The sequence below is a fragment of the Phyllobates terribilis genome, unplaced genomic scaffold (assembly GCF_046119375.1).
Source record: "Phyllobates terribilis strain yellow unplaced genomic scaffold, ASM4611937v1 Scaffold_1__5_contigs__length_1240528914, whole genome shotgun sequence".
In the NCBI taxonomy this organism is placed as follows: Eukaryota; Metazoa; Chordata; class Amphibia; order Anura; family Dendrobatidae; genus Phyllobates; species Phyllobates terribilis.
Window position 1 is genome coordinate 591,763,919 of NW_027362761.1, and position 24,089 is coordinate 591,788,007.

At 49.3% G+C, this 24,089-nt stretch overlaps 1 protein-coding gene across 2 annotated transcripts in view; it reads right to left on the reverse strand.

The window, feature by feature from the left end:
* The window catches only part of DDX4 (DEAD-box helicase 4), a 127,292-nt gene that overhangs the window by 12,115 nt on the left and 91,088 nt on the right, over nucleotides 1-24,089 (reverse strand). For both annotated transcript variants that reach the window (XM_073655109.1, XM_073655108.1), the window contains 9 exons: nucleotides 18,161-18,205; nucleotides 17,629-17,673; nucleotides 17,483-17,509; nucleotides 17,215-17,265; nucleotides 12,947-12,991; nucleotides 11,965-12,012; nucleotides 10,346-10,375; nucleotides 4,627-4,769; nucleotides 3,105-3,257 (listed from right to left, as the gene is read on the reverse strand). In XM_073655109.1, the coding sequence (XP_073511210.1) occupies nucleotides 3,105-3,257; nucleotides 4,627-4,769; nucleotides 10,346-10,375; nucleotides 11,965-12,012; nucleotides 12,947-12,991; nucleotides 17,215-17,265; nucleotides 17,483-17,509; nucleotides 17,629-17,673; nucleotides 18,161-18,205 (587 nt within the window). The remainder of the gene's footprint in view (nucleotides 1-3,104; nucleotides 3,258-4,626; nucleotides 4,770-10,345; nucleotides 10,376-11,964; nucleotides 12,013-12,946; nucleotides 12,992-17,214; nucleotides 17,266-17,482; nucleotides 17,510-17,628; nucleotides 17,674-18,160; nucleotides 18,206-24,089) is intronic.

Consider the following 24,089-nt stretch of genomic DNA (forward strand, 5'->3'; position numbering starts at 1 on the left):
CCCACTCCCCCGCAGAGTCCATCCGAGTACCCCCCCTCCCCCGCAGAGTCCATCCGAGTAGCCCCCGCTCCCCCGCAGAGTCCATCAGAGTAGCCCCCCTCCCCCGCTGCGTCCATCAGAGTACCCCCCTCCCCCGCTGCGTCCATCCGAGTACCCCCCTCCCCCGCTGCGTCCATCCGAGTACCCCCCTCCCCCGCTGCGTCCATCCGAGTACCCCCCTCCCCCGCTGCGTCCATCCGAGTACCCCCCTCCCCCGCTGCGTCCATCCGAGTACCCCCCTCCCCCGCTGCGTCCATCCGAGTACCCCCCCTCCCCTGCTGCGTCCATCCAAGTACCCCCTCCCCCGCAGAGTCCATCCGAGCATCCCCCCCACTGCGTCCATCCGAGTACCCTCCCTCCCCCGCAGAGTCCATCCGAGTACCCCCCACCGCAGAGTCCATCCGAGTACCCCCCTCCCCCGCAGAGTCCATCCGAGCATCCCCCCCACTGCGTCCATCCGAGCACCCCCCCTCCCCCGTAGAGTCCATCCAAGTACCCCCCTCCCCCGCAGAGTCCATCCAAGTACCCCCCTCCCCCGCAGAGTCCATCCTAGCATCACCCCCACTGCATCCATCCGAGTACCCCCCCCGCAGAGTCCATCAGAGTACCCCCACTCCCCCGCTGAGTCCATCCGAGTACCCCCACTCCCCCGCAGAGTCCATCAGAGTACCCCCCCTCCCCCGCAGAGTCCATCCGAGTACCCCCCCTCCCCCAGAGTCCATCAGAGTACCCCCTCCCCCGCAGAGTCCATCCGAGTACCCCCCTCCCCCGCAGAGTCCATCAGAGTACCCCCCCTCCCCCAGAGTCCATCAGAGTACACCCTCCCCCGCAGAGTCCATCCGAGCACCCCCCCTCCCCCGCAGAGTCCATCCGAGTACCCCCCCTCCCCCGCAGAGTCCATCCGAGTACCCCCCCTCCCCCAGAGTCCATCAGAGTACCCCCTCCCCCGCAGAGTCCATCAGAGTACCCCCTCCCCCGCAGAGTCCATCCGAGAACCCCCCCTCCCCCGCAGAGTCCATCCGAGTACCCCCCCTCCCCCGCAGAGTCCATCCGAGTACCCCCCTCCCCCGCAGAGTCCATCCGAGTACCCCCCTCCCCCGCAGAGTCCATCCGAGTACCCCCCTCCCCCGCAGAGTCCATCCGAGTACCCCCCTCCCCCGCAGAGTCCATCCGAGTACCCCCCTCCCTGTCCATCCGAGTACCCCCCCTCCCTGTCCATCCGAGTACCCCCCTCCCTGTCCATCCGAGTACCCCCACCCCTCCCCCGCAGAGTCCATCCGAGTACCCCCTCCCCCACAGAGTCCATCCGAGTACCCCCCCAGAGTCCATCCGAGTAACCCCACTCCCCCGCAGAGTCCATCAGAGTACCCCCACTCCCCCGCAGAGTCCATCCGAGTACCCCCACTCCCCCGCAGAGTCCATCCGAGCATCCCCCCCACTGCGTCCATCCGAGCACCCCCCTCCCCCGCAGAGTCCATCCAAGTACCCCCTCCCCCGCAGAGTCCATCCGAGTACCCCCCTCCCCCGCAGAGTCCATCCAAGTACCCCCTCCCCCGCAGAGTCCATCCGAGCACCCCCCCTCCCCCGCAGAGTCCATCCGAGCACCCCCCCTCCCCCGCAGAGTCCATCAGAGCACCCCCACTCCCCCGCAGAGTCCATCAGAGTACCCCCACTCCCCCGCAGAGTCCATCCGAGCATCCCCCCCACTGCGTCCATCCGAGCACCCCCCTCCCCCGTAGAGTCCATCCGAGTACCCCCTCCCCCGCAGAGTCCATCCAAGTACCCCCCTCCCCCGCAGAGTCCATCCTAGCATCACCCCCACTGCGTCCATCCGAGTACCCCCCCCCGCAGAGTCCATCCGAGTACCCCCCTCCCCCGCAGAGTCCATCCAAGTACCCCCCTCCCCCGCAGAGTCCATCCTAGCATCACCCCCACTGCGTCCATCCGAGTACCCCCCTCCCCCGCAGAGTCCATCCGAGTACCCCCCCTCCCCCGCAGAGTCCATCCGAGTACCCCCCCCTCCCCCGCAGAGTCCATCCGAGTACCCCCCCTCCCCCGCAGAGTCCATCCGAATACCCCCCTCCCCCAGAGTCCATCAGAGTACCCCCTCTCCCGCAGAGTCCATCCGAGTACCCCCCTCCCCCGCAGAGTCCATCCGAGTACCCCCCTCCCCCGCAGAGTCCATCCGAGTACCCCCCTCCCCCGCAGAGTCCATCCGAGTACCCCCCCTCCCTGTCCATCCGAGTACCCCCCCTCCCTGTCCATCCGAGTACCCCCCCTCCCTGTCCATCCGAGTACCCCCCCTCCCTGTCCATCCGAGTACCCCCCCTCCCTGTCCATCCGAGTACCCCCCCCTCCCTGTCCATCCGAGTACCCCCACCCCTCCCCCGCAGAGTCCATCCGAGTACCCCCTCCCCCGCAGAGTCCATCCGAGTACCCCCCCAGAGTCCATCCGAGTACCCCCCCTCCCCCGCAGAGTCCATCCGAGTACCCCCCCTCCCCCGCAGAGTCCATCCGAGTACCCCCCCTCCCCCGCAGAGTCCATCCGAGTACCCTCCCCTCCCCCGCAGAGTCCATCCGAGTACCCCCCTCCCCCACAGAGTCCATCCGAGTACCCCCTCCCCTCCCCCACAGAGTCCATCCGAGTACCCCCTCCCCTCCCCCGCAGAGTCCATCCGAGTACCCCCACTCCCCCGCAGAGTCCATTCGAGTACCCCCCTCCAAAGCAGAGTCCATCCGAGTACCCCCCTCCCCGTCCATCCGAGTACCCCCAACCCCCCCCCAGAGTCCATCCGAGTACCCCCTCCAGTATCTCCCCCGCAGAGTCCATCCGAGTATCCCCCTCCACCGCAGAGTCCATCCGAGTACCCCCCCCTTAGAGTCCATCTGAGTACCCCCACCCCTCCCCCGCAGAGTCCATCCGAGTACCCCCTCCCCTGCAAAGTCCATCCAAGTACCCCCCCACCTCTCCCCTGCAGAGTCCATCCGAGTACCCCCCCACACACACACCTCTCTCCTCCGCAGAGTCGGTCCCCACTTCCACAGGTAACAGATTGTGTACTTACGGTTTTCCCAGATCCGGTCTGGGCACACGCCATTAAGTCACGTCCGGCCATTACTATAGGAATACTGTGCTTCTGGATGGGCGTCAGCTTTACATACCCCGCCTTATAAACATTTCTGGTTAAAGTCTCACTGAGATCAGCGTCTTCAAATGACTGAAAATAGCAAAAGCAATAACATAAATTAATAAATACCACATTGCTAAAAACACTTGAAACACAACAAAACAAATTCTGAACTAATCACTGTATATTAATATATATATTAAGCAGACCCCTCTGGACCAGCAGGAACTCATCTGCTCTACTCTCAGACCCATGTATAAATTATCTGGACCCTGGTAGAGCGGTCGCACCGTACATCAGTGGCTGCCGGACCAGGGACCCAGGAACCTCCTACCTGCCGGCATCTCCGGATCTGTAGGCTCAGTGCGATGTGATCACTGCGCCGTGACGCACACGTTGTGCTGGGGTTCATGATGGGTTTACTATCAAACTAAAAAAATAGTCATATCTATAAAGTGTAATTAGGGTCAGGGTACCGCCTTAATTTTTGAATGTGTACAGGAACTTTCAAGGCATTACGTTCAACATTTCTCCATAAAACCACAAGACAGGAAGTGTTGTCATGGGGATTTTGGAACATCAGGATGGTGCTTAATTAAAATTAATCTTATTTTGAGTGGATGATTCTATAATGAAAACATTCTTCTTACTGATTCTAGTTTGTAGAACCTATTTTATTAAACAGATTTAGGTCATTCTTAATAAGGAGTCCTGTGTTCAGAATTCTCATCTCTTGGTCATGTATATGAAGACATACCCGCGTGCTCTGCATACGTGCGTGTGCGCTCTGCACACCCGCGTGCTCTGCATACGTGCGTGTGCGCTCTGCACACCCGCGTGCTCTGCATACGTGCGTGTGTGCTCTGCACACCCGCGTGCTCTGCATACGTGCGTGTGCGCTCTGCACACCCGCGTGCTCTGCATACCCGTGCGCTCTGCATACCCGCGTGTGTGTGCTCTGCATACCCGCGTGTGTGTGCTCTGCATACCCGCGTGTGTGTGCTCTGCATACCCGCGTGTGTGTGCTCTGCATACCCGCGTGTGTGTGCTCTGCATACCCGCGTGCGTGTGCTCAGCATACATGTGCTCTGCATACATGTGTGCGTGTGCTCTGCATACATGTGTGCGTGTGCTCTGCATACCCACGTGCGCTCTGCATACATGTGTGTATGTGCTCTGCATACCCGCGTGCGTGTGCTCTGCATACCCATGTGCATGTATGTGCTCAGTGTATACATACATATTTAGATATGTGTATGTTCATAGTTATGAACATGTCAGCAATCGCCCAACAAACAAGTAAGCTCTGGTGCCTGGTGCGCACATCTGCGTGTGTAGAGGTCACCAAAGGTTTAAACAATGCGACGGCTACGAATAAAAATTAATAAAAACACCCTCACGCACAAAAAAAACCATAACAAAATAAAATCGTAAAAACACAGTTACAGAGGACACTAACCAGGATTGCTGGAGGTGCATTGATTCCAGACACATCGACCAGGATTTCATCGTATTTATCAAAATTAATGCCAGTTTGGAAATGCCTAAAGATCTCATCTTCAGTCTCTGGTGGAGGAGGGGGCACGTACGTCACCTTAGGACCTAAAATGATAATGATCAAAAAGCAGTGAGGTGATAAAAGTGCTGGGAAAATGTATCGGCTCATTCATCCACGAAGCATCTATTGGTGGTTTTTTTTTTTTCTTTTAATGATTAAGGCTCCACATACAGGAAAATATATATTTGTACAATTTTATCCAGTAGATAGAAAAATATTAAAATTTGAGAGTCAACCACCGAGGAGTATAATTTTAATATTTTTAAGGCTTCACATCACATTTCTGAGTAGCTGATCCACATACAAGGAAAAAGCTTCCAAAGGAATGATCTGTTAATGTTTCTGTTCTTCCTTCTATCTGGATCATATATATATAATTTTTTTTTTAAAGTTCGACCTTAACCCCTTAAGCCCCGCGGGTGGTTTGCACGTTAATGACCGGGCCAATTTTTACAATTCTGACCACTGTCACTTTATGAGGTAATTACTCTGGAACTCTTCAACAGATCCCCCTGATTCTGAGATTGTTTTTTCGTGACATATTGTACTTCATAATTGTGGAAAAATTTCTTCGATATCACTTGCGTTTATTTGTGAAAAAAACGGAAATTTGGCGAAAATGTAGAAAATTTTGCAATTTTCAAACTTTGAATTTTTAAGCCCTTAAATCAGAGAGATCTGTCACACAAAAGAGTTAATAAATAACATTTCCCACATGTCTACTTTACATCAGCACAATTTTGGAACCAACATTTTTTTTTGTTAGGGAGCTATAAGGGTTAAAAGCTGACCAGCGATTTCTCATTTTTCCAACAAAATTTACAAAACCATTTTTTTAGGGACCACATCATATTTGAAGTCACTTTGAGAGGTCTTTATGACAGAAAATACCCAAAAGTGACACCATTCTAAAAACTGCACCCCTCAAGGTGCTCAAAACCACATTCAAGAACTTTATTAACCCTTCAGGTGCTTCATAGGAATTTTTTGAATGTGGAAGAAAAAAATGAACATTTAACTTTTTTCACAAAAATGTTACTTTAGACCCAATTTTTTTTTATTTTCACAGGGGTAACAAGAAAAAATGGACCGCAAAATTTGTTGTGCAATTTCCCCTGGGCACGCAGATACCCAATATTTGGGGAAAAAAAACTGTTTGGGCGCACTGTAGGGCTCGGAAGGGAAGGAGCGCCATTTGACTTTTTGATTGTAAAATTTGCTTGAATAATTAGCGGACACCATGTTGCGTTTAGAGAGCCCCTGTGTGCCCAAACATTGGAGCTCCCCCACAAGTGACCCCATTTTGGAAACTAGACCCCCCAAGGCACCTATCTAGATGCATAGTGAGCAGTTGCAACCCCCAGGTGCTTCACAAATTGATTCGTAAAAATGAAAAAGTGAAAAAAAAACACTTTCATTTTTACGAATCAATTTGTGAAGCACCTAGGGGTTCCAAGTGCTCACTATGCATCTAGATAGGTGCCTTGGAGGGTCTAGTTTCCAAAATGGGGTCACTTGTGGGGGAGCTCCAATGTTTGGGCACACAGGGACTCTCTAAATGCAACATGGTATCCGCTAACAAATTGAATGGAAAATCGGCTCAAATTGTTAGCGGACACCACATTGCGTTTGGAGAGCCCCTCTGTGCCCAAACTTTGGAGCTCCCCCACAAGTGACCCCATTTTGGAAACTAGACCCCCCAAGGCACCTTTCTAGATGCATAGTGAGCACTTGGAACCCCCAGGTGCTTCACAAATTGATTCGTAATAATGAAAAAGTGAAAAAAAAAACACTTTTTCATTTTTATGAATCAATTTGTGAAGCACCTGGGGTTCCAAGTGCTCACTATTCATCTAGATAGGTGCCTTGGGGGGTCTAGTTTCCAAAATGGGGTCACTTGTGGGGAAGCTCCAATGTTTGGGCACACAGGGACTCTCCAAATGCAACATGATATCCACTAACAATTTGAGCCGACAATTTGTTAGCGGATATCATGTTGCATTTGGAGAGTCCCTGTGTGCCCAAACATTGGAGCTTCCCCACAAGTGACCCCATTTTGGAAACTAGACCCCCCAAGGCACCTATCTAGATGAATAGTGAGCACTTGGAAACCCAGGTGCTTCACAAATTGATTCATAAAAATGAAAAAGTGTTTTTTTTTTCACTCTTTCATTATTACGAATCAATTTGTGAAGCACCTGGGGGTTCCAAGTGCTCACTATGCATCTAGAAAGGTGCCTTGGGGGGTCTAGTTTCCAAAATGGGGTCACTTGTGGGGGAGCTCCAATGTTTGGGCACACAGGGGCTCTCCAAACGCAACATGGCGTCCGCTAACAATTTGAGCCGATTTTCCATTCAATTTGTTAGCGGACACCATGTCGCGTTTGGAGCCCGTGATGTGCCTAAACAGTGGAACTCCCCCACAAGTGTCCCCATTTTGGAAACTATACCCCTCAAGGATTTTATTAAGGTGTATAGTGAACATTTTGAACCCAGAGGTACGGCACAGAATTTGTTTACATTAGGTCATCATATTGAATAAGTTGTCATTATTCTTGAGCGCAAGTGCTCGCTACTTGAGTTTGCATCGGGTACTCAGGTATGCACCATGTACAGCGTGTGCTCGAGTGACATGCTCGAGTCCCTGCTCCGCATGTTTCACGGTTATTAGACACCCAAAAAAAAACATGCGGGGATCGCTCGTGCATGGCAGGCAATCCCCGTAAAGTTTTTTGGCCGCGAAGCATATGGGGCAGAGACTCGAGCATGTCACTCAAATACCCACGATACTCAATGCATACCAGAGCACCCGATGCAAACTCAAGTAGCGAGCACTTGCTCTCAACACTAGTCGCCATATCGTCATCTTTTTTTCTTACTTTTGAAAAAAATCCCAACCCCAGCCCTAACCCTAGCACAACCCTAGCCCCAGCACAACCCTAGCCCCAGCACAACCCTAGCCCCAGCACAACCCTAGCCCCAGCACAACCCTAGCCCCAGCACAACCCTAGCCCCAGCACAACCCTAGCCCCAGCACAACCCTAGCCCCAGCACAACCCTAGCCCCAGCACAACCCTAGCCCCAGCACAACCCTAGCCCCAGCACAACCCTAGCCCCAGCACAACCCTAGCCCCAGCACAACCCTAGCCCCAGCACAACCCTAGCCCCAGCACAACCCTAGCCCCAGCACAACCCTAGCCCCAGCACAACCCTAGCCCCAGCACAACCCTAGCCCCAGCACAACCCTAGCCCCAGCACAACCCTAGCCCCAGCACAACCCTAGCCCCAGCACAACCCTAGCCCCAGCACAACCCTAGCCCCAGCACAACCCTAGCCCCAGCACAACCCTAGCCCCAGCACAACCCTAGCCCAAGAGTTTATTTTTGACGCCGTTCCTTGTGCGGTATAAGTGATTAGACAACTTTATTCTTCAGGTCGGTGTGATTACAGCAATGCCAGAATCATATGGTGTTTTTATGACTGACAGCTGTCACACACTAAAAGACGCATTTTTTGTAAAATCTAGTTTTTGCATCGCCATATTTTGAGAGCTATAATTTTTCCAGATTTTGGCAGACAGTCATGTGACGGCTCGTTTTTTGCGGGATGACTTGACGTTGTTATTGGTGCCATTTTCAGGCACGTGACATTTTTTGATCGCTTTCTATTCCGATTTTTGGGAGGCAGAATAATCAAAAACCAACAATTCAGGAATTTTTTTTTTTTTTTTTTTATTCTGTTCCGCGTGTGGTAAAATTGATGAGGTAGCTTTATTCTTCGGGTCAGTACGTTTACAGCGGTACCACATTTGTATCATTTTTCTATGTTATGGCGCTTATACACAATAAAAGCTATTTTATAGAAAAAAATATTTTTTAGTATCGCTTTATTCTGAGAGCTATAACTTTTTTATTTTTCGATTGATGGAGCTGTATGGCGGCTTGTTCTTTGCGGGACGAGATGACGTTTTCAGCGGTATCATTTTTATTTATATGCGTCTTTTTGATCGCGTGTTATTCCACTTTTTGTTTGGCGGTATGGTGATAAAGCATTGTTTTTTGCTTCGTTTTTTTTTTTTTTACCGTGTTCACTGAAGGTGTTAACTAGTGGGACAGTTTTATAGGTCAGGTTGTTCCGGACGCGGCGATACCAAATATGTGTACTTTTATTGTTTTTTTTTTATATAATAATATTTATTGATGGGTACATTATATTTTTATTTTTGGTGTATTATTTTTTTATAATATTTTTGCACATTTTTTTTTTTTCCCACTTTCACACAGTTTATACACTATTACTTTGTCCCACTCTGGGACTTTCACTTTTTTTTTTCTGATCGCCTGCATGGCACAGGAATGGAGCACCATCCCTATGCCATGAAGGCTGTCAGAAGTGCACAGTGTGAAGATTGCTTGGAGATGCACTGCACATGTCCAAGCAATCTTCCTGCTCTCTGGTGACCCGGATGTTGTCATGACGACATCGGGTCGTCATGGCAACACCCGGGAAGCCTTTGCAGACTGCGCTGGAAGCCGGAAGAGGAGGTGAGTATCGCCGATCACCTCCCCTTGCCCCCGCAATGCCGCGATAGACTTCGATCGCAGCATCGCGGGGGTTAATGTGCTGGGAGCGGTGCAGGACCGCTCCCTGCACATAGTACCGGGTGTCAGCTGTGACAATCAGCTGACACCCGGCGGCGATCGCGCCCGCACAGCCTGTGTGCGCGCGCGATCGCGATGACGTACTAATACGGGTCTGGCTCTTAAGTCCCAGGGCACAGACGCGTATTAGTACGTCAGATGTTATTAAGGGGTTAAGGAGGAGTTTACTTTTCCCCTGTATGACATTGCTCAACCATAAACAGACAGTGACATATAGAGGTGAAAAAATAAAAATTTCCTTGAGAAGGTCAGAAGCAGCTGTGTGTGATACAGTAAGCAATGGTATGACGCAGCTCTGCTCTCCTCCCCACATTACTTACGGCCAATCACCTACAAAGCTGAAGGTGTAGAGCTGTGTGACCTTACAAACACCTCTCGGCATCTGGGAATAATGCCCTGATAGCTGGCACCGATCCAGAACAATGCGACTGGTTGCAGCTCTCCTCTCACGGCACTGTCAGCTCTGCTCTTTTCTCCCCACAGTATCAGTGCAATGAGAGGAGAGCTGCAGTTTATCGCATCGTTCTGGATCTGTGCCAGCTATCAGGGCATTATTCCAGAATGGTTGGGAAAGATGCATAGAGGTGTTTGTAAGGACTTTTACTGGGGGCAATATTTTTATTTCCCTGCATAACACTGGTTATAATGGAAGTAAGCATACTAGATGCCATCAATTTTAATGAATATCTCAAAGATGAGAAATTACAAAAAAATAATTATGTGGCTAGTTTTACATACTAAAAGTGTTGACTCGTTCTGGGCCTGTTCCATTGGTACAGGATACCTGCCAATCACCTCTGAGCGAACCAAAGTAACCCTTTATTGCTGATTGTAACCATGGTTGGAGGCCCCCCCATTACTTTAAGCCTTTGAGAAATCACCACATTGTACAATCTTAGCATAATGTTGGTTTTTGCAGTAAATGCCAACATCGTGCAGGAATACAACACAATACATACCGGTATCTGCTTTTTCAGAATCGTCTTGACCTATAGAAAAAAAAAAAAAATTTTTTTAAAACAAACAAAAAAGGCCAGACTGCACTAAGAATCAGCAATGCAACTTTTCCAGGATGAGTTTCTCCCATTTTTCTTGGGTCTACTCCTCACTGTCCCCCTAAAAAAAAGGCTTCCGTTCCTACAAGGATCCAAATTCTGGCAATAAAAGGTTCTTAATGACTAACAAGCTATTGGGGTAACCACCAGATCAATCAAATATTTAAGCAAGATAGTTAAAATATAACATTTATTAGATATATATTAAAAAATATTTTCCTTTTTTTTTTTTGAGTAAAAAAAAAAAAACCCCTAATGGGCCAAATTATGAACCCTGGGTCTTCTGAATTACCAGACAGTTTATAATGGTGTATACATGCAAAACCACACCTCAAAATGCCAAATACCAAGTATGTAGGGTTTAGAAAAGACAACCTCAATTCATCCAGAGCATTGAGGATAGTACAGTTAAGTATCACCCTCACTAATATTGGTTGACATTAATAACAATCATATAGAGATACCATGTATGCGCTAGTGTGAGTGCCTGAGATGCGCCCCTCATTGATGCATACATGCGTTCCAGTAACCGGAAACAGGAAGGATGCCACCAGATGTGACGTCGGCGGGATCCTGTATGCGCTCCACCCGATGGTCTGCGTTCCAGATACCGGATATACCAACCCACGTGACCGGAAGTGACGTGGTGGCGGCGGCCTTGTTCAGCGCGGCAGTTTAAAGGGGACACGGTATAGGAGGGGACAGGTGGAACCCTGGGTCTTTTGAGAGGAGGATACGGGCTGCTTGGAATGGTGGAAGACCCTCAGCCCCTCTTTTCAGTCTCCCCTGATGAATCTATTTTTAGGAGGAAACGCGTTGGGAGCAAGATACCTCCAATATGTTTTGGTCATAATTAATAGGATGACATTACACCAGGATGAATCAAGCCATGATGCACTTTAGGATTGGGCGAGATTGTTTCATTTTGCTTGGTATAACAACCCGAAGGATTCTTTCAGTGGGGCTTTGTTGATTTTCCCTGACATAGTCCACGGTACCTTTTTGAATAGGTCATGTGGGATTTTACTGTCCAGGTTACCCACCTTTTTTTTGTTTAAAAGGGCATGTGGGATTTCATTGTATATCTTATTTACTGAGAGCATACATGGTATCTCTATATGATTGTTATTAATGTCAACCAATATTAGTGAGGGTGATACTTAACTGTACGATCCTCAATGCTCTGGATGAATTGAGGTTGTCTTTTCTAAACCCTACATACTTGGTATTTGGCATTTTGAGGTGTGGTTTTGCATGTATACACCATTATAAACTGTCTGTGGTAATTCAGAAGACCCAGGGTTCATAATTTGGCCCATTAGGGTTTTTTTTTACTCAAAAAAAAAAAAAAAAAAAAAAAAAAGAATTTTTTTTAAATATGTATCTAATAAATGTTATATTTTAACTATGTTGCTTAAATATACAAAGGTTCTTAATGACCCCAATAAACAGGAGTGTGCGAACTGCACAGAGAAATCATTCACAAGCCACTTGGACCAAACACCAGAGATTGCAACTTTTACCTTTTCCAGAATCAAAACCCACATCTTCATTTTTTCCTCTGTAGCCGCCTAGAGGGAAGGAGAATAAAGCCTTAACACTAAAAATTCCATTCGTCTAACTGTGCACAAGATGAATGTTTGGGCATCTACCAGGCAAATGAGTTTAGGTGTGGATTAATGTAAAGTAATGCATCTGGGCACGAAGAATCTGAGGACACTATATGTTTTAAGGGAATATACAACTAGGAGAGTCACTTGTAAAGATGGATCTGGATGCAATAATCTCCCAGCATCGTGTGTTCTAAAGGAAGCAAAACTAGGAGAGTCACTTGTAGAAAAGGAGCTGTGAGTAACCTCTAGGCATGTTTTAGGGAAAATAATCCTGTGAGAGTCACTTGAAAAGAGTACTAATGTGCAGATATGTTCTAGAGGGGAGAAAAACTAGGAGAGTCACTTGTAAAGAAGAAGCAGGGTGTAATCTGACTATATATTTTAGGAAAAGTGAACCAAGTCAGTTGAAGAGAAGGTTCTGGGTGTAATATGCGCATATCATAAAGGATTAAAACCAAGTCATTGCAAAGAAGGATTTGGATGTAATCTATAGGTACTATATGATCTAGGGGGAGTAAAATGAGGAGAGTCACTGGAACAGAAAGCTCTGCGTACTAATAGATCCGCACGTATCATATCTACTAAGGAGTAAAAGTAAGCCACTTAGAGAAGGATCTGGGTTTAATCTGAGCACACGTTTTAGGGTGAGTAAAACTAAAAGAATCACTTATAGAGAAGAAAGTACTGGATGTAAATCTTTTGCGTACCATATGGTTTAGAGGAGTAAAACTAGGAGAGTCACTTTTGGAGAAGGATCTGTGTGTTTTTGTAGGTCAGACACATTTTACCGGTGAAGTGAGACTTTTGAGAATGAATGCAACCATGAATTATAAAAACTAAATACAAACATGAGGTTTAGTTAAACTGAGAAAAAAAACAAACAAACACTCACCTCTTCGGCCAAAGTCTCTTCTATTCTCAACACCACCGCTGCCACCTGAAACAGATATAAAAAATGTAGCTTCATTCTCAACCACAAAGGAGGTGTAATACGGAGAAATAGTTTGATATTTGCTTTAAAATCCAATGCACATAAAAACTGGATTTTTATGCTTCTGTAAAATCCATTTCTGGTTGAATACATTGGTGGACACAGGACGTGGTTTACGCCCCGACACTAGGACAAAAAAAGGCTTTGTTTTCGCCTGGTGGGCTATTACCAACCAAGCCAACAGCAGCCTGCAGCACCTTAGACCCCAGGTCCGCACAGGCAGAAGACAGTGGATCTTGTACAATATAATGAAAGGTGTGGAAAGAATAAGCTGTGAGCCATCGGTCAGAGATTTGTCCTTGCAGTACGTCACCATTTCCAACCTGATCCATTTGGAAATGGAGATAAGAGGCTGAGGGTCATACCAAAAAAAAAAAAATAGTACTGAAATGCCAGAAGGCCTCCAGACCAAAAGAGGTCCCAATGGCCCTGACCAAACAGAGAATAGGAGGTGATGACGATGTCCCTACATAGAAAGCTGGCACCACCAAAAAAAAGGAGGGTACAGCGGGTATAAGGCAAGATCACCTTGTCCTGATTGAGAATGAGGCAGCGAGCCCTGCAGGAAAGGGCAGAGAGCACAGACACCATATGTATGGATGTAATAGAAATGAGAAATGCCAAGTTCCATGGTAAGAGCCTTGGTGAGACGCTGCGGAAAGTAAGGGAGACTCCTGGAGCACAAACTGAACAAGGGTGAGGTCCCAGCGGATGCCTCTAAGGGAGGGGGGACGCATTGCGCCAGTCCCTAGAAGATTTTAACTTGTTTGTGAAAAGTCAAGAGTAAGCTGAAAGAGTATGGAAAGGACAACTGTCCCTTGAGGAAGGCAAGGCTGAGGCCTGCAACCAGACCAGAAAAAAAGGAAAAAAATGGTAGGGATGGAGAACATCATGGGATGGAGAACATCATGGGATGGAGAACATCATGGGATGGAGAACATCATGGGATGGAGATCATCATGGGATGGAGATCATCATGGGATGGAGATCATCATGGGATGGAGATCATCATGGGATGGAGATCATCATGGGATGGAGATCATCATGGGATGGAGTCCCTCTGTTCCCACTAGCCAAAGAGGAACCTCCGGATATGGAAGTAAACCATTGCAGATTGTGACTTACAAGCCCTCAACATGGTCTGCAAAACAGAGTCAAACAGATCTTTGGATCTCAGTTGTGTTTGTCTTGGCTCTTTGAAGTTGAGGTTCTGAGGCAAAATGGGGTGAACACAGGACCTTGTGAAATAAGTTCAAAACTTAAGTTCATTAGTTTTCCGCAGCATTTGTGCTGCGCTCAAAACTTCGCAGCATGTCCATTCATTTTGCGGACACGCAGCGTAATTGCCGCCATTGACTTGCACTGGACCGCGTGACATCCACATCACTACATCTGCACATGCAGATATCACACTGTTGAATGTGCGGATGGTACCCGGGTCTGGAGACCAGGAGACTCTCATCCAGACCTGAGTACCAGAGAAACTGAAAAAAAAAAAAAAAAATTAAAAATAAAAGGTTATACTTACCTTCCGATGTCCTCCCGGTGTTTTCTCCTCTCCGTCTGGTCGGCTCTATGGGTCGCGGTGTTGTGAAGGACCTGCCATGACGTCATTGAGTCATGTGACCTGACACATGAATGAATGACTTCACCGCAGGGCCTTCACACCACCGCGAGCAGTGCAAGAGACCGGACGCAGCAGACAAAACAGCGGGAGGACATTGGAAGGTAAGTATAAACTTTATTTTTTACCATTCTTATTCTTTTTTAACTAACTTGGTCACACTACTATAAATCCATGCCGGTTGCATGGATTTATATAGTGTGAACAAGTTGTCGAGCATTTTTCTAAGTGATGCTAAAATCGTTTGTCAACCCGCATGCAGAAATGCTGCAAAAACGCTTGACAAACGCTTCTACCCGGCGGGAAAAAAGCATGTAAAAACCGCATGCGTTTTTCCTGCCAGGGAGAAGCGGAAAAAATAAGCAGCATTTCTGCATCGTGGGCACATGGCCTGAGTCAGCGGCCATTTTCCACGCCGGGCATCGCTGATAGAGCAGGAACATGGAGCTATAAGCACCAGTAAGTCTTGATGCTTTCCCCTAAAGGCCGAGGAGCTCCTAGTGCAACCCTGATGGTTCAGGTAGACCACGGTAGTTGTCTGACTGTACTCGAAACGGGAGTCAAAAATACAGCTCTTCAAAAGGTTTACCCCGGAGGTGAGATTTCTCCAGAGACTAGACACATAGTGGAGTGATGGTGGGCGAAGAGAACTGTAGCACCCTGAGGATTCGGCTGCTACAGGGGTATTGCACCTCAACCCAGAGGTGTGATATTCCACTCCCAGGTAAGGATGGAGTGTGGGACTGAGTCCAGAAAGCTGCATGCACTACACACATCCCATTTCCGAGGAACAGACCAACGGTACTCCCACTTAGAAATGTGCAGGTACGACCGAGTCTGTTCCTGGCTGGAGTGGGAGGGGGGTGGTACATCCCAAGTAGTGTAGGGGCAGATAGGGGGAGCAGCCTGGGTAAAGATAGGAGCTCATTGGGTGCTGGTCACCTGAGCTCACACATAGAGGGAGTATTTAAGGTGGGCACCATCTAAGATCAGGGTCAGTCTGTCAGAGTGGAGGCAGTCAGCGAGTCTTTGCAGAGGAGTCAGAGGAAGAGGAGCAGAGCAGCCCCAGGCCCAGAGGGAGTGAGAGAGGAGAGCCAGAAGGACCCAGAGAAAACAAGCAGGAACTCTGAGAACCCATATACAAACCTAGGGTGAAGAGTTGGCAAAAGGGTACCGGATCCCAAACTGGTGGGGGCTCAAGCACACCCCAGCCAGAGACCGGAGGCCGTGGGCAGGATCTGCCACGGCCACCCACCACATCCACCCTGAAGGCAAACCACGTGTAGGGTCAGGGGACCCAAGGCCAAGGGTTTCCCAACAGAAGGCCCGAGGGAGCTGGACTTAGGTGGATCCCTGGTGGGGACGGCCAGAAGACAGGACAGGAAAGAGGGCTCAGGGTCACGCTCCGGACTTGCTTGGGGGTTGGCTGAATCCAGGACCTGGTGGACGCAGCACGGCTCGGGTGGTCACTTGAAGCTGGAGTGACCGGAACATCAGCAGTAAGTAAATACCCTAAACTGCACAACCCGACTCTGTCTTTAATTACCATCTATGCTGCACCACCACAACCCCCATCCTCTGCACCTGACCCCCTGAGGCTATACCCCACCCGTTGGGGGTTATACTATCAAAAGCTGCACCAACACCATCAGCCTCAGCGGACCCTGCTGCAGCGGCGGCCGTAGTGACCGCAATCCAACGGGTGGCGTAGTCGACATAAAGAACTTTATAACATCTGTAGGACTGCCTCATACACTGAGTTTGACACCCTGGGCACGGACCGGGTCACAGCCACTCGGAAGACTACAACCCCCATCTGATCCGGCTCCGGGTATTCCCCTAAAGAATATGGCCCAGGGGTTGCGTCAGAACCACCTCGAAAATCTTGATATCATGAAAGGTCGCTTTCCAATGAGCCGCTCACCTGCAAAGGGGAGCCTGGTAAGGCTGTTTCGGGATGCTGGGTCAGTAGACCAGGATTCTGAGCCAAGTAGATCCTTGAACAGCCACAGAATTGGCTGAAAATAACTCTAAACCACGCAGCAAATGGGAACGAAGGACAAGAAGATCCTCCTGAAGAGCCCCAGAACAAATTATGGCAACAGGGAGGTACACTGATACTGGGACTCAAAGGTGTCTTCGCTGAGATGATGACCTAAGGTGGGGGGACAACTAAAGAAAAAAAATGTGCCCAAGACTTTGGAAGACACTTGGCAAAAACTGGGCTGGCTCGTGTCTGAGGAAAGGGTACGGCCCACCACTTTCCAACCAAGATCAAACCTCCTAGTAGAAGGGTGTATACCCCCCATGTCACCTCCAATACTAGTAACGAGAAACATGGATACTTTTATTTTTTTGTGCAGTGCTGATATTGGGCAAGAGTTCAGACAATGGGGACCCCCACCAATCCCGAAGCTAGGGCTCTGACATGCCTTACCACAAAATAGGGGTAGCCACTGTACTCCGGATCGGTGGTGGGGGGGTCTCAAGGTTCAGACACAATCTATCAGCATGCTGCCTGTACAGGGTTAACGTTCAACATTACCTGTTCTTCCGAACCCTCCCTCACTGCCGCCATCGGTCTCATCATTGTTACCTAAATGTTAATGACGGCTGGGGTTAATAGTTTATCATTGCAAAGCAAACACAAAAAGAATGAAAGATTAATTATGATGCTGTCCGAAATATAGGAGCATTTATAGTTACAGGTTAAAGCAAATGAAATGACTGAAAAACGAAAAAAAAAAAAAAAATTATTAATTTCCAGCGACAAAATTATGTATGAAAAAAAAAATATTTCATTATAAACTCACCCCTTCTTCCAAAGCCGCCACGTTCACCTGAAGAAAGTAAAAAAAAGTTATTTGTTAGTTATGGAGATTAGAAAAATAGTGGCAGCAAATAGGAGCAATAATGGCGGCGGCGTCTGTACAGATATGGACACGTCACACAAACTGACCGGTTCCTCCAAAATTTCTCTTGCCATCTGCATCGTCGTTATCGCCTAAAAACAAGAGAGTTATAATGTTCGGTTTTATGTAAAACAACAACTTGAAGGAAGTGTATTATAAAAAAAATAATAATAATTGACAAATGCTTGAGAAGGCCGATGGCGAAATGCGTGATGGGGTTGGGAGCGCTGCTCCGGCTTTCGTCTTTCCGCTCTGATTTTCCACAACAATCTATAAATGCACTTGGGCTTTTATTACCGCTGATTATTGCATCACCTCCATATTTATTGAATCAGTCTTTGCCTTTTATTTTGACCACTATGCACATTTTTTTTGTATTAGGCAGTTTTTAATACTGCAAAATTGTATTTGTGAATAATGTAAAAATAAAATTTATATTGTTTCTTCATTTATTTTGTTTATATTTGTGGTCAATTTTTTTTCGAATCTAGAAACAAACATTTTTAGTTCGCAGTAAGTCTATGAATGATTGATACAGGGGGAAAGGCACTAAAATAATGAGCGTAATGGAGCTTTTACCTCTTCTCCCAAAGCCTCTCCTGCCTCCGAAACCACCACTGCCACCTAAAAGAAGCAGAAATTGTTAATGTACATTTCCTTGTGAGTCTCTTTAAACACTTGAGAACAAAGGGACGACAGTGCACTAAAAGGACTCTAAAAGCCCCATGGGAATACAGCAGTGGCCATGCACTCACCCCACCATGTAGTCATCATCTAAGAGCACCATGGGAACAAAGCAGTGGCCATGCACTCGTGCCACCAAGTAATCATCATGTAAGAGCCCCATGGGAATACAGAAGTGGCCATGCACTCACACCATCATGCAGTCATCATCTAAGAGCCCCCTTGGGAATACAGCAGTGGCCATGCACTCGCACCATCATGTAGTCATCATCTAAGAGCACCATGGGAACAAAGCAGTGGCCATGCACTCGTGCCACCAAGTAATCATCATGTAAGAGCCCCATGGGAATACAGAAGTGGCCATGCACTCACACCATCATGCAGTCATCATCTAAGAGCCCCCTTGGGAATACAGCAGTGGCCATGCACTCGCACCATCATGTAGTCATCATCTAAGAGCCCCCACCATGGGAATACAGCAGTGGACACGCACTCGCGCCATCATGTAGTCATCATTTAAGAGCCACGTGGGAATACAGAAGTGACCATGCACTCACGCCACCATGCAGTTATCTAAGAGCCCCATGGGAATACAGAAGGCCATGCACTCACGCCACCATGCAGTTATCATCTAAGAGCCCCATGGGAATACAGAAGGCCATGCACTCACGCCACCATGCAGTTATCATCTAAGAGCCCCATGGGACTAGAGCAGTGGCCATGCACTTTTGCCACCTTGCAGTAATCATCTAAGAGCCCCATGGGACTACAGCAGTGGCCATGCACTTTTGCCACCTTGCAGTAATCATCTAAGAGCCCCATGGGAATACAGCAGTGGTTATGCAATCACCCGACCATGCAGTCATCATCTATGGACGATGGGTGCCACACTCCCATTCTTTCCACCAGAGCTTTTTCTCAGCCTGTTCTCAGCATTGAGGGGTCTCAGAAGTCAGACCCCTACTAATCCATGTAATGACTTATCCTGAGGAAGTGTGCTAACATACAATGTTGGGTAAAGTAAATCTGATGTTTCATGCTGCCAGACCACACGGAAGCTTGAATCAAAGATGGGCTCCACTATTGCTTAAAAGACGGATTTTGGTAAGACCTTACCTGTAAAATCCTTTTCAGCGAAGGAAGGAAGGGAGGGAGACACAGTCATTACTAGTGGGTAGGCGGAGCCCACATAGGATAGAACACCTCAGATTAAAAAAGAGTGTTGTCCGGCCCCTCCAGCTTGGGCTCCTCCTACTCCAGCTCTCCAGTCCGTACACAAGCTAAGGAAGAGCAAATATCACCAGCGGAGCAACATAACCCCTTCTGAAGAAGTTCAGAGAAAAAACAAGAGACAGGTTATGCATATAACAGAAAAACCACACAGTCCCAGGTACTACTCACTGGACCTGACCACTGCGATGAGCTGGCAATGCTGGAACAGAGCCTTAGCGCGCCGACCTCAGCCCAGATAATCGCTACCAGAGAAGGGTCACGCTGCATCTGAAAACACTACAACACACTTCTGCCATGGGAGGGAGCTGTGTCTCCCTTCCTTCCTTCGCTGAAAAGGATTTTACAGGTAAGGTCTTACCAAAATCCCTCTTTCAGCAGCAGATGGAAGGAAGGGAGACACAGTCATTACTAGTGGGACGTCCCAAAGCAGTCCAAAAATTAAGGGTGGGAAAAAAAACCAACAGAGGCAGAATCCCAACAACCTAGAAAAATGCGCAACTAGCGCTAAATACAAGTTAACGATAACTTAAACTACAGCCGCCTGCAGGACCCTACGTCCTAAGGCTGCATCAGCGGAAGCACTGACGTCCACCTTATAAAACTTTGTAAAAGTGTGGACGGAACGCCAGGTAGCCGCCCGGCAGAGTTGAGCTGCCGAGGCCCCTTGATGAAAAGCCCACGATGAACCCACAGCTCTTGTGGAGTGAGCTCGAATCTTAATTGGACAAAATTCGCCCTTGAGTCGGTAAGCCTCTAAAATGGCCGACCGAATCCATCGAGCTATAGTGTCCTTGGAAGCTCGTTGACCACGCCGACGACCTGCTGGAATCACAAACAGAGTCCGATTTCCGAAAACCTTGAGTAATAGACAAATAGAACTTCAAAGCCCGCACTAAATCCAATGAGTGCAAGGCCCGTTCCTTCGCATTCCTCGGTTCCGGACAGAGCGAGGGCAACACAATATCCTGGTTAACATGAAATTGTGACACCACCTTAGGTAGAAAGTCGCCCCGTGTGCGAAGCACCACACGATCCGGGAGAAACTCCAGAAAAGGAGGCGAGCAAGAAAGAGCCGCCAGTTCAGAAACCCTTCTCAAAGAGGTGACTGCCACTAAAAAGGCAACCTTCCAAGAAAGCAAAGAAAGGCTAACGGAGTCCATAGGCTCAAAAGGCCCATGTTGAAGAGCCTCCAAGACCAGATTGAGCCGCCAAGGGGACACAAGCGCCTTCCGCGGCGAAAACTGACGGGTTACCCCGCGAAAAAAGGAACGAACGTCCCTACGCGAGGTGATAGCCTTCCGAAACAGCAAGGACAAAGCAGAAACCTGACCCCTCAGAGTGCTAACTGCCAAACCCTTGTCCAGGCCATACTGCAAAAAGGCCAACAAATTGGGAATGGAAAAAATCCTCGGGTTCCTTGAAGAACCCGAACACCATGAAAAGAAGGCCTCCCAAGTCTTGTGATAGATCCTAGTAGTGGCAGGACCCCTGGCAGCTCGCAGAGTGGCAATGACTTCGGCTGAAAAACCTTGACGAGTCAAGATTTCGGTCTCAAGAGCCACGCCGTCAAACGCAGAGACTTCAGGTCCGGATGACGAACGGGCCCTTGGGTTAACAGGTCCGGGCGAAGAGGGAGAGGAAGTGGAGGCGCAGCCAGAAGCGACACCAGCGTCGAGAACCACGTCCTCCTTGGCCAGTCTGGGGCTACTAACATAGCCGGGACTCTTTCCAGTCTGATCCGACGCAACACCAGAGGAAGTAAGGATATCGGCGGGAACACATAGATTAGCTCGAATTGGTCCCATGGAGCCACCAGAGCATCCACCGCCACAGCCTTCGGGTCCTTGTACCTGGACATGAACGTCGGTAACTTGGTGTTGAACCTTGATGCCATCAAATCCACTTGAGGAGTTCCCCAACGGGAGCACAGCTGTGCAAAAATTTCTGGGTGAAGACTCCATTCTCCGGGATCCACCTTCTCGCGACTGAGGAAGTCCGCCGTGATATTCTGAACTCCCGGAATGTGAACCGCAGAGATGGCTGGCACCTTGGCCTCGGCCCATACCAGGATCCGAGACACTTCCATCATGAGCCTGGAGCTCCTCGTTCCACCTTGATGGTTGATATACGCGACCGCCGTCGCATTGTCTGTCTGCACTCGGACTGGCAGACCGCTTAAAGGGACCGTCCAGTGTTGGAGGCAAAGGAAAATCGCCCTCAATTCCAGGATGTTGATCGGCAGGACAGACTCTTCCGACGACCAAACTCCCTGAATCCAGAGATCGTTCCAGACACCCCCCCAGCCTGACAGGCTGGCATCGGTGGTTATGACCGACCACCTCGGAAGGACTTCCCCAGGGATAACGCTTCCGGACGTAACCACCATTCTAGAGACTCTCGCACCCTGTGGGAGATGATGACACTGCGATCCAGCGAAGCCTGTGATCGATCTCAACGGTTCAGAATGAGCATTTGGAGAGTCCTGGAATGAAATTGGGCAAACGGAAGTGCCTCCATTGACGCCACCATCAAACCCAAAAGGCGCATACACCTTCGAAGGGACATTGCTGTCGAAGACTTCATAACCTGTACATGTCGAAGAAGACTTGCTTGCTTGTCTGGAGGCAGGGACACCACTGCTCGTACCGTGTCGAAATGCATCCCCAAAAACAGGATTGACTGCGACGGTTCCAGAGACGACTTTTTCCAATTGACCAGCCACCCGAAGTCCTCCAGGAGCTGAAGGGATAAATTGCGAGCCGTCACTGCCTCCTCCTTTGAGGACGCCACAATCAAAAGGTCGTCTAGGTAGGGAAGAACCGTAACCCCCTGTCTTCGAAGGATCGCCATGAGAGGTGCCAGAATTTTTGTAAAAACTCTGGGCGCCGAGGCCAACCCGAATGGTAGGGCCACAAACTGGAAATGGTCCTGACCTATGGCAAAACGAAGGAAGCGTTGGTGGGCCCTTCCGACGGTCCAGAATGGGGCGAAATTTGTCCTCCTTTTTGGGGACCACAAAGAGGTTTGAATAAAACCCTCTTCCCTGATCCTCCGGCGGAACCGGTACCACCACACCCTTCAGCAGAAGGGAATCGACCTCCTGCCGTAGAGCGGCAACTAGCTCGGGCTCTGACGGAATGCGAGATCGGCAAAACCTGTCCGGGGGTCGAGAAAGAAACTCTATGAAGTAGCCTGCTGACACAACCCGCGTCACCCAGGCGTCCGAAACGCGGGACACCCAAGTCGATTCGAATTGGAGCAGGCGACCCCCCACTCGAGAGCCCTCGAGTGAAAACCTGGCGTCAATCCGCCTTAGCGGGCTTTTTGTCAGATTCCCGCTTGTCTTGACGGAAGCTCTGTTTCCAGGGAGTGCGGGATTTCTGAGAAGCCTTTTTTCCTGAAAAAGAGGGACGACCCGATCCCCAAGAGGGCTGACCGGACCGTCCCCTGGACCGAAAGGGCCGCCGACTACTACCGGCACTAGGCCTGCCCGACGCAGAAGTCACAGTTCTTCGCTGTGGTAAGGCCGCTTCTTTTGCCTTTGCCTTGACAATCAGCTCCGTGAGGTCAGATCCAAATAGCTGACCACCCTTGTAAGCTAAAGATAGCAAACCTTGCTTGGAAACCGCGCCCCCGGTCCACTGTCTGAGCCACAGTGCTCTTCTGCCTGTGAAAGCCGAGGATTGCGCCCTGGACAGCAGTGACGCGGTAACCAAACCTGCATCACTGCCATATCGGGCCGCATCCTCCAACAACTTGAAAAGCCCATCTACCTCGGATAGCGGGGATCCATCCTGCCACGCCGTCCGTAGACGGTCCAACCAGCTTAGGGAAGCTTTACAAGCACACATGGATCCTAGCACCGCTCTGAATCCATGACCCGCGGCCTCGTAGATGGATTTCGCCGCCATCTCCGTTTTTCTGTCCAGCGGATCCTGCAGACTCGCCTTCCCTTTAACAGGCAGTAATGAGGATTTGCTAAGCTGGGACAAAGGGACATCCACTTCAGGAGAAGGAATCCAATTATCAATCAACTCCGTGGAACACGGATACAGTGCCTCAAAAAACCGTGTTCCCTGAAAACGTTTATCTGGACACAGGCGTTCCTTCTCCACTGCCCCATTAAGCTCATCCAGAGATGGTAATGCCAAGCGCGACCTATGCGACTCCTGAAACATCCGGGCCGACTTACCAGGACGTCTAGTTACCTCCTCCGGAAACTGTAACGCCTCCCTCATGGCTCCAATAAAAGCCTCTGCACGGCCCAAAAAAGAGGCAGAGTGCCCCTGCCGATTCCTCCTTATCCGAATCGGACATCTCCCCATCTGAGCTTGAAGGGGAACCCTCCATAACAGAGATCTCCGAGTCGCTGCGCGGGGAGGGCAGTACCGGCCTGTGTCGCTTCCTGCCATGAGAGGATCTAGCTGACACCCAATAACCTAGAAGGTCAGACAGGCCATCAATATGCTTGACGCCGTCGAGGACTCCTGCGTGTCAAACACGCGTGACTGATCCTGTAGCGGACCTGGGAGACGGTCCGCACCTCCTGGACCCTGATCTGACATGCCCTCACACAGTATATGGCAGGTTA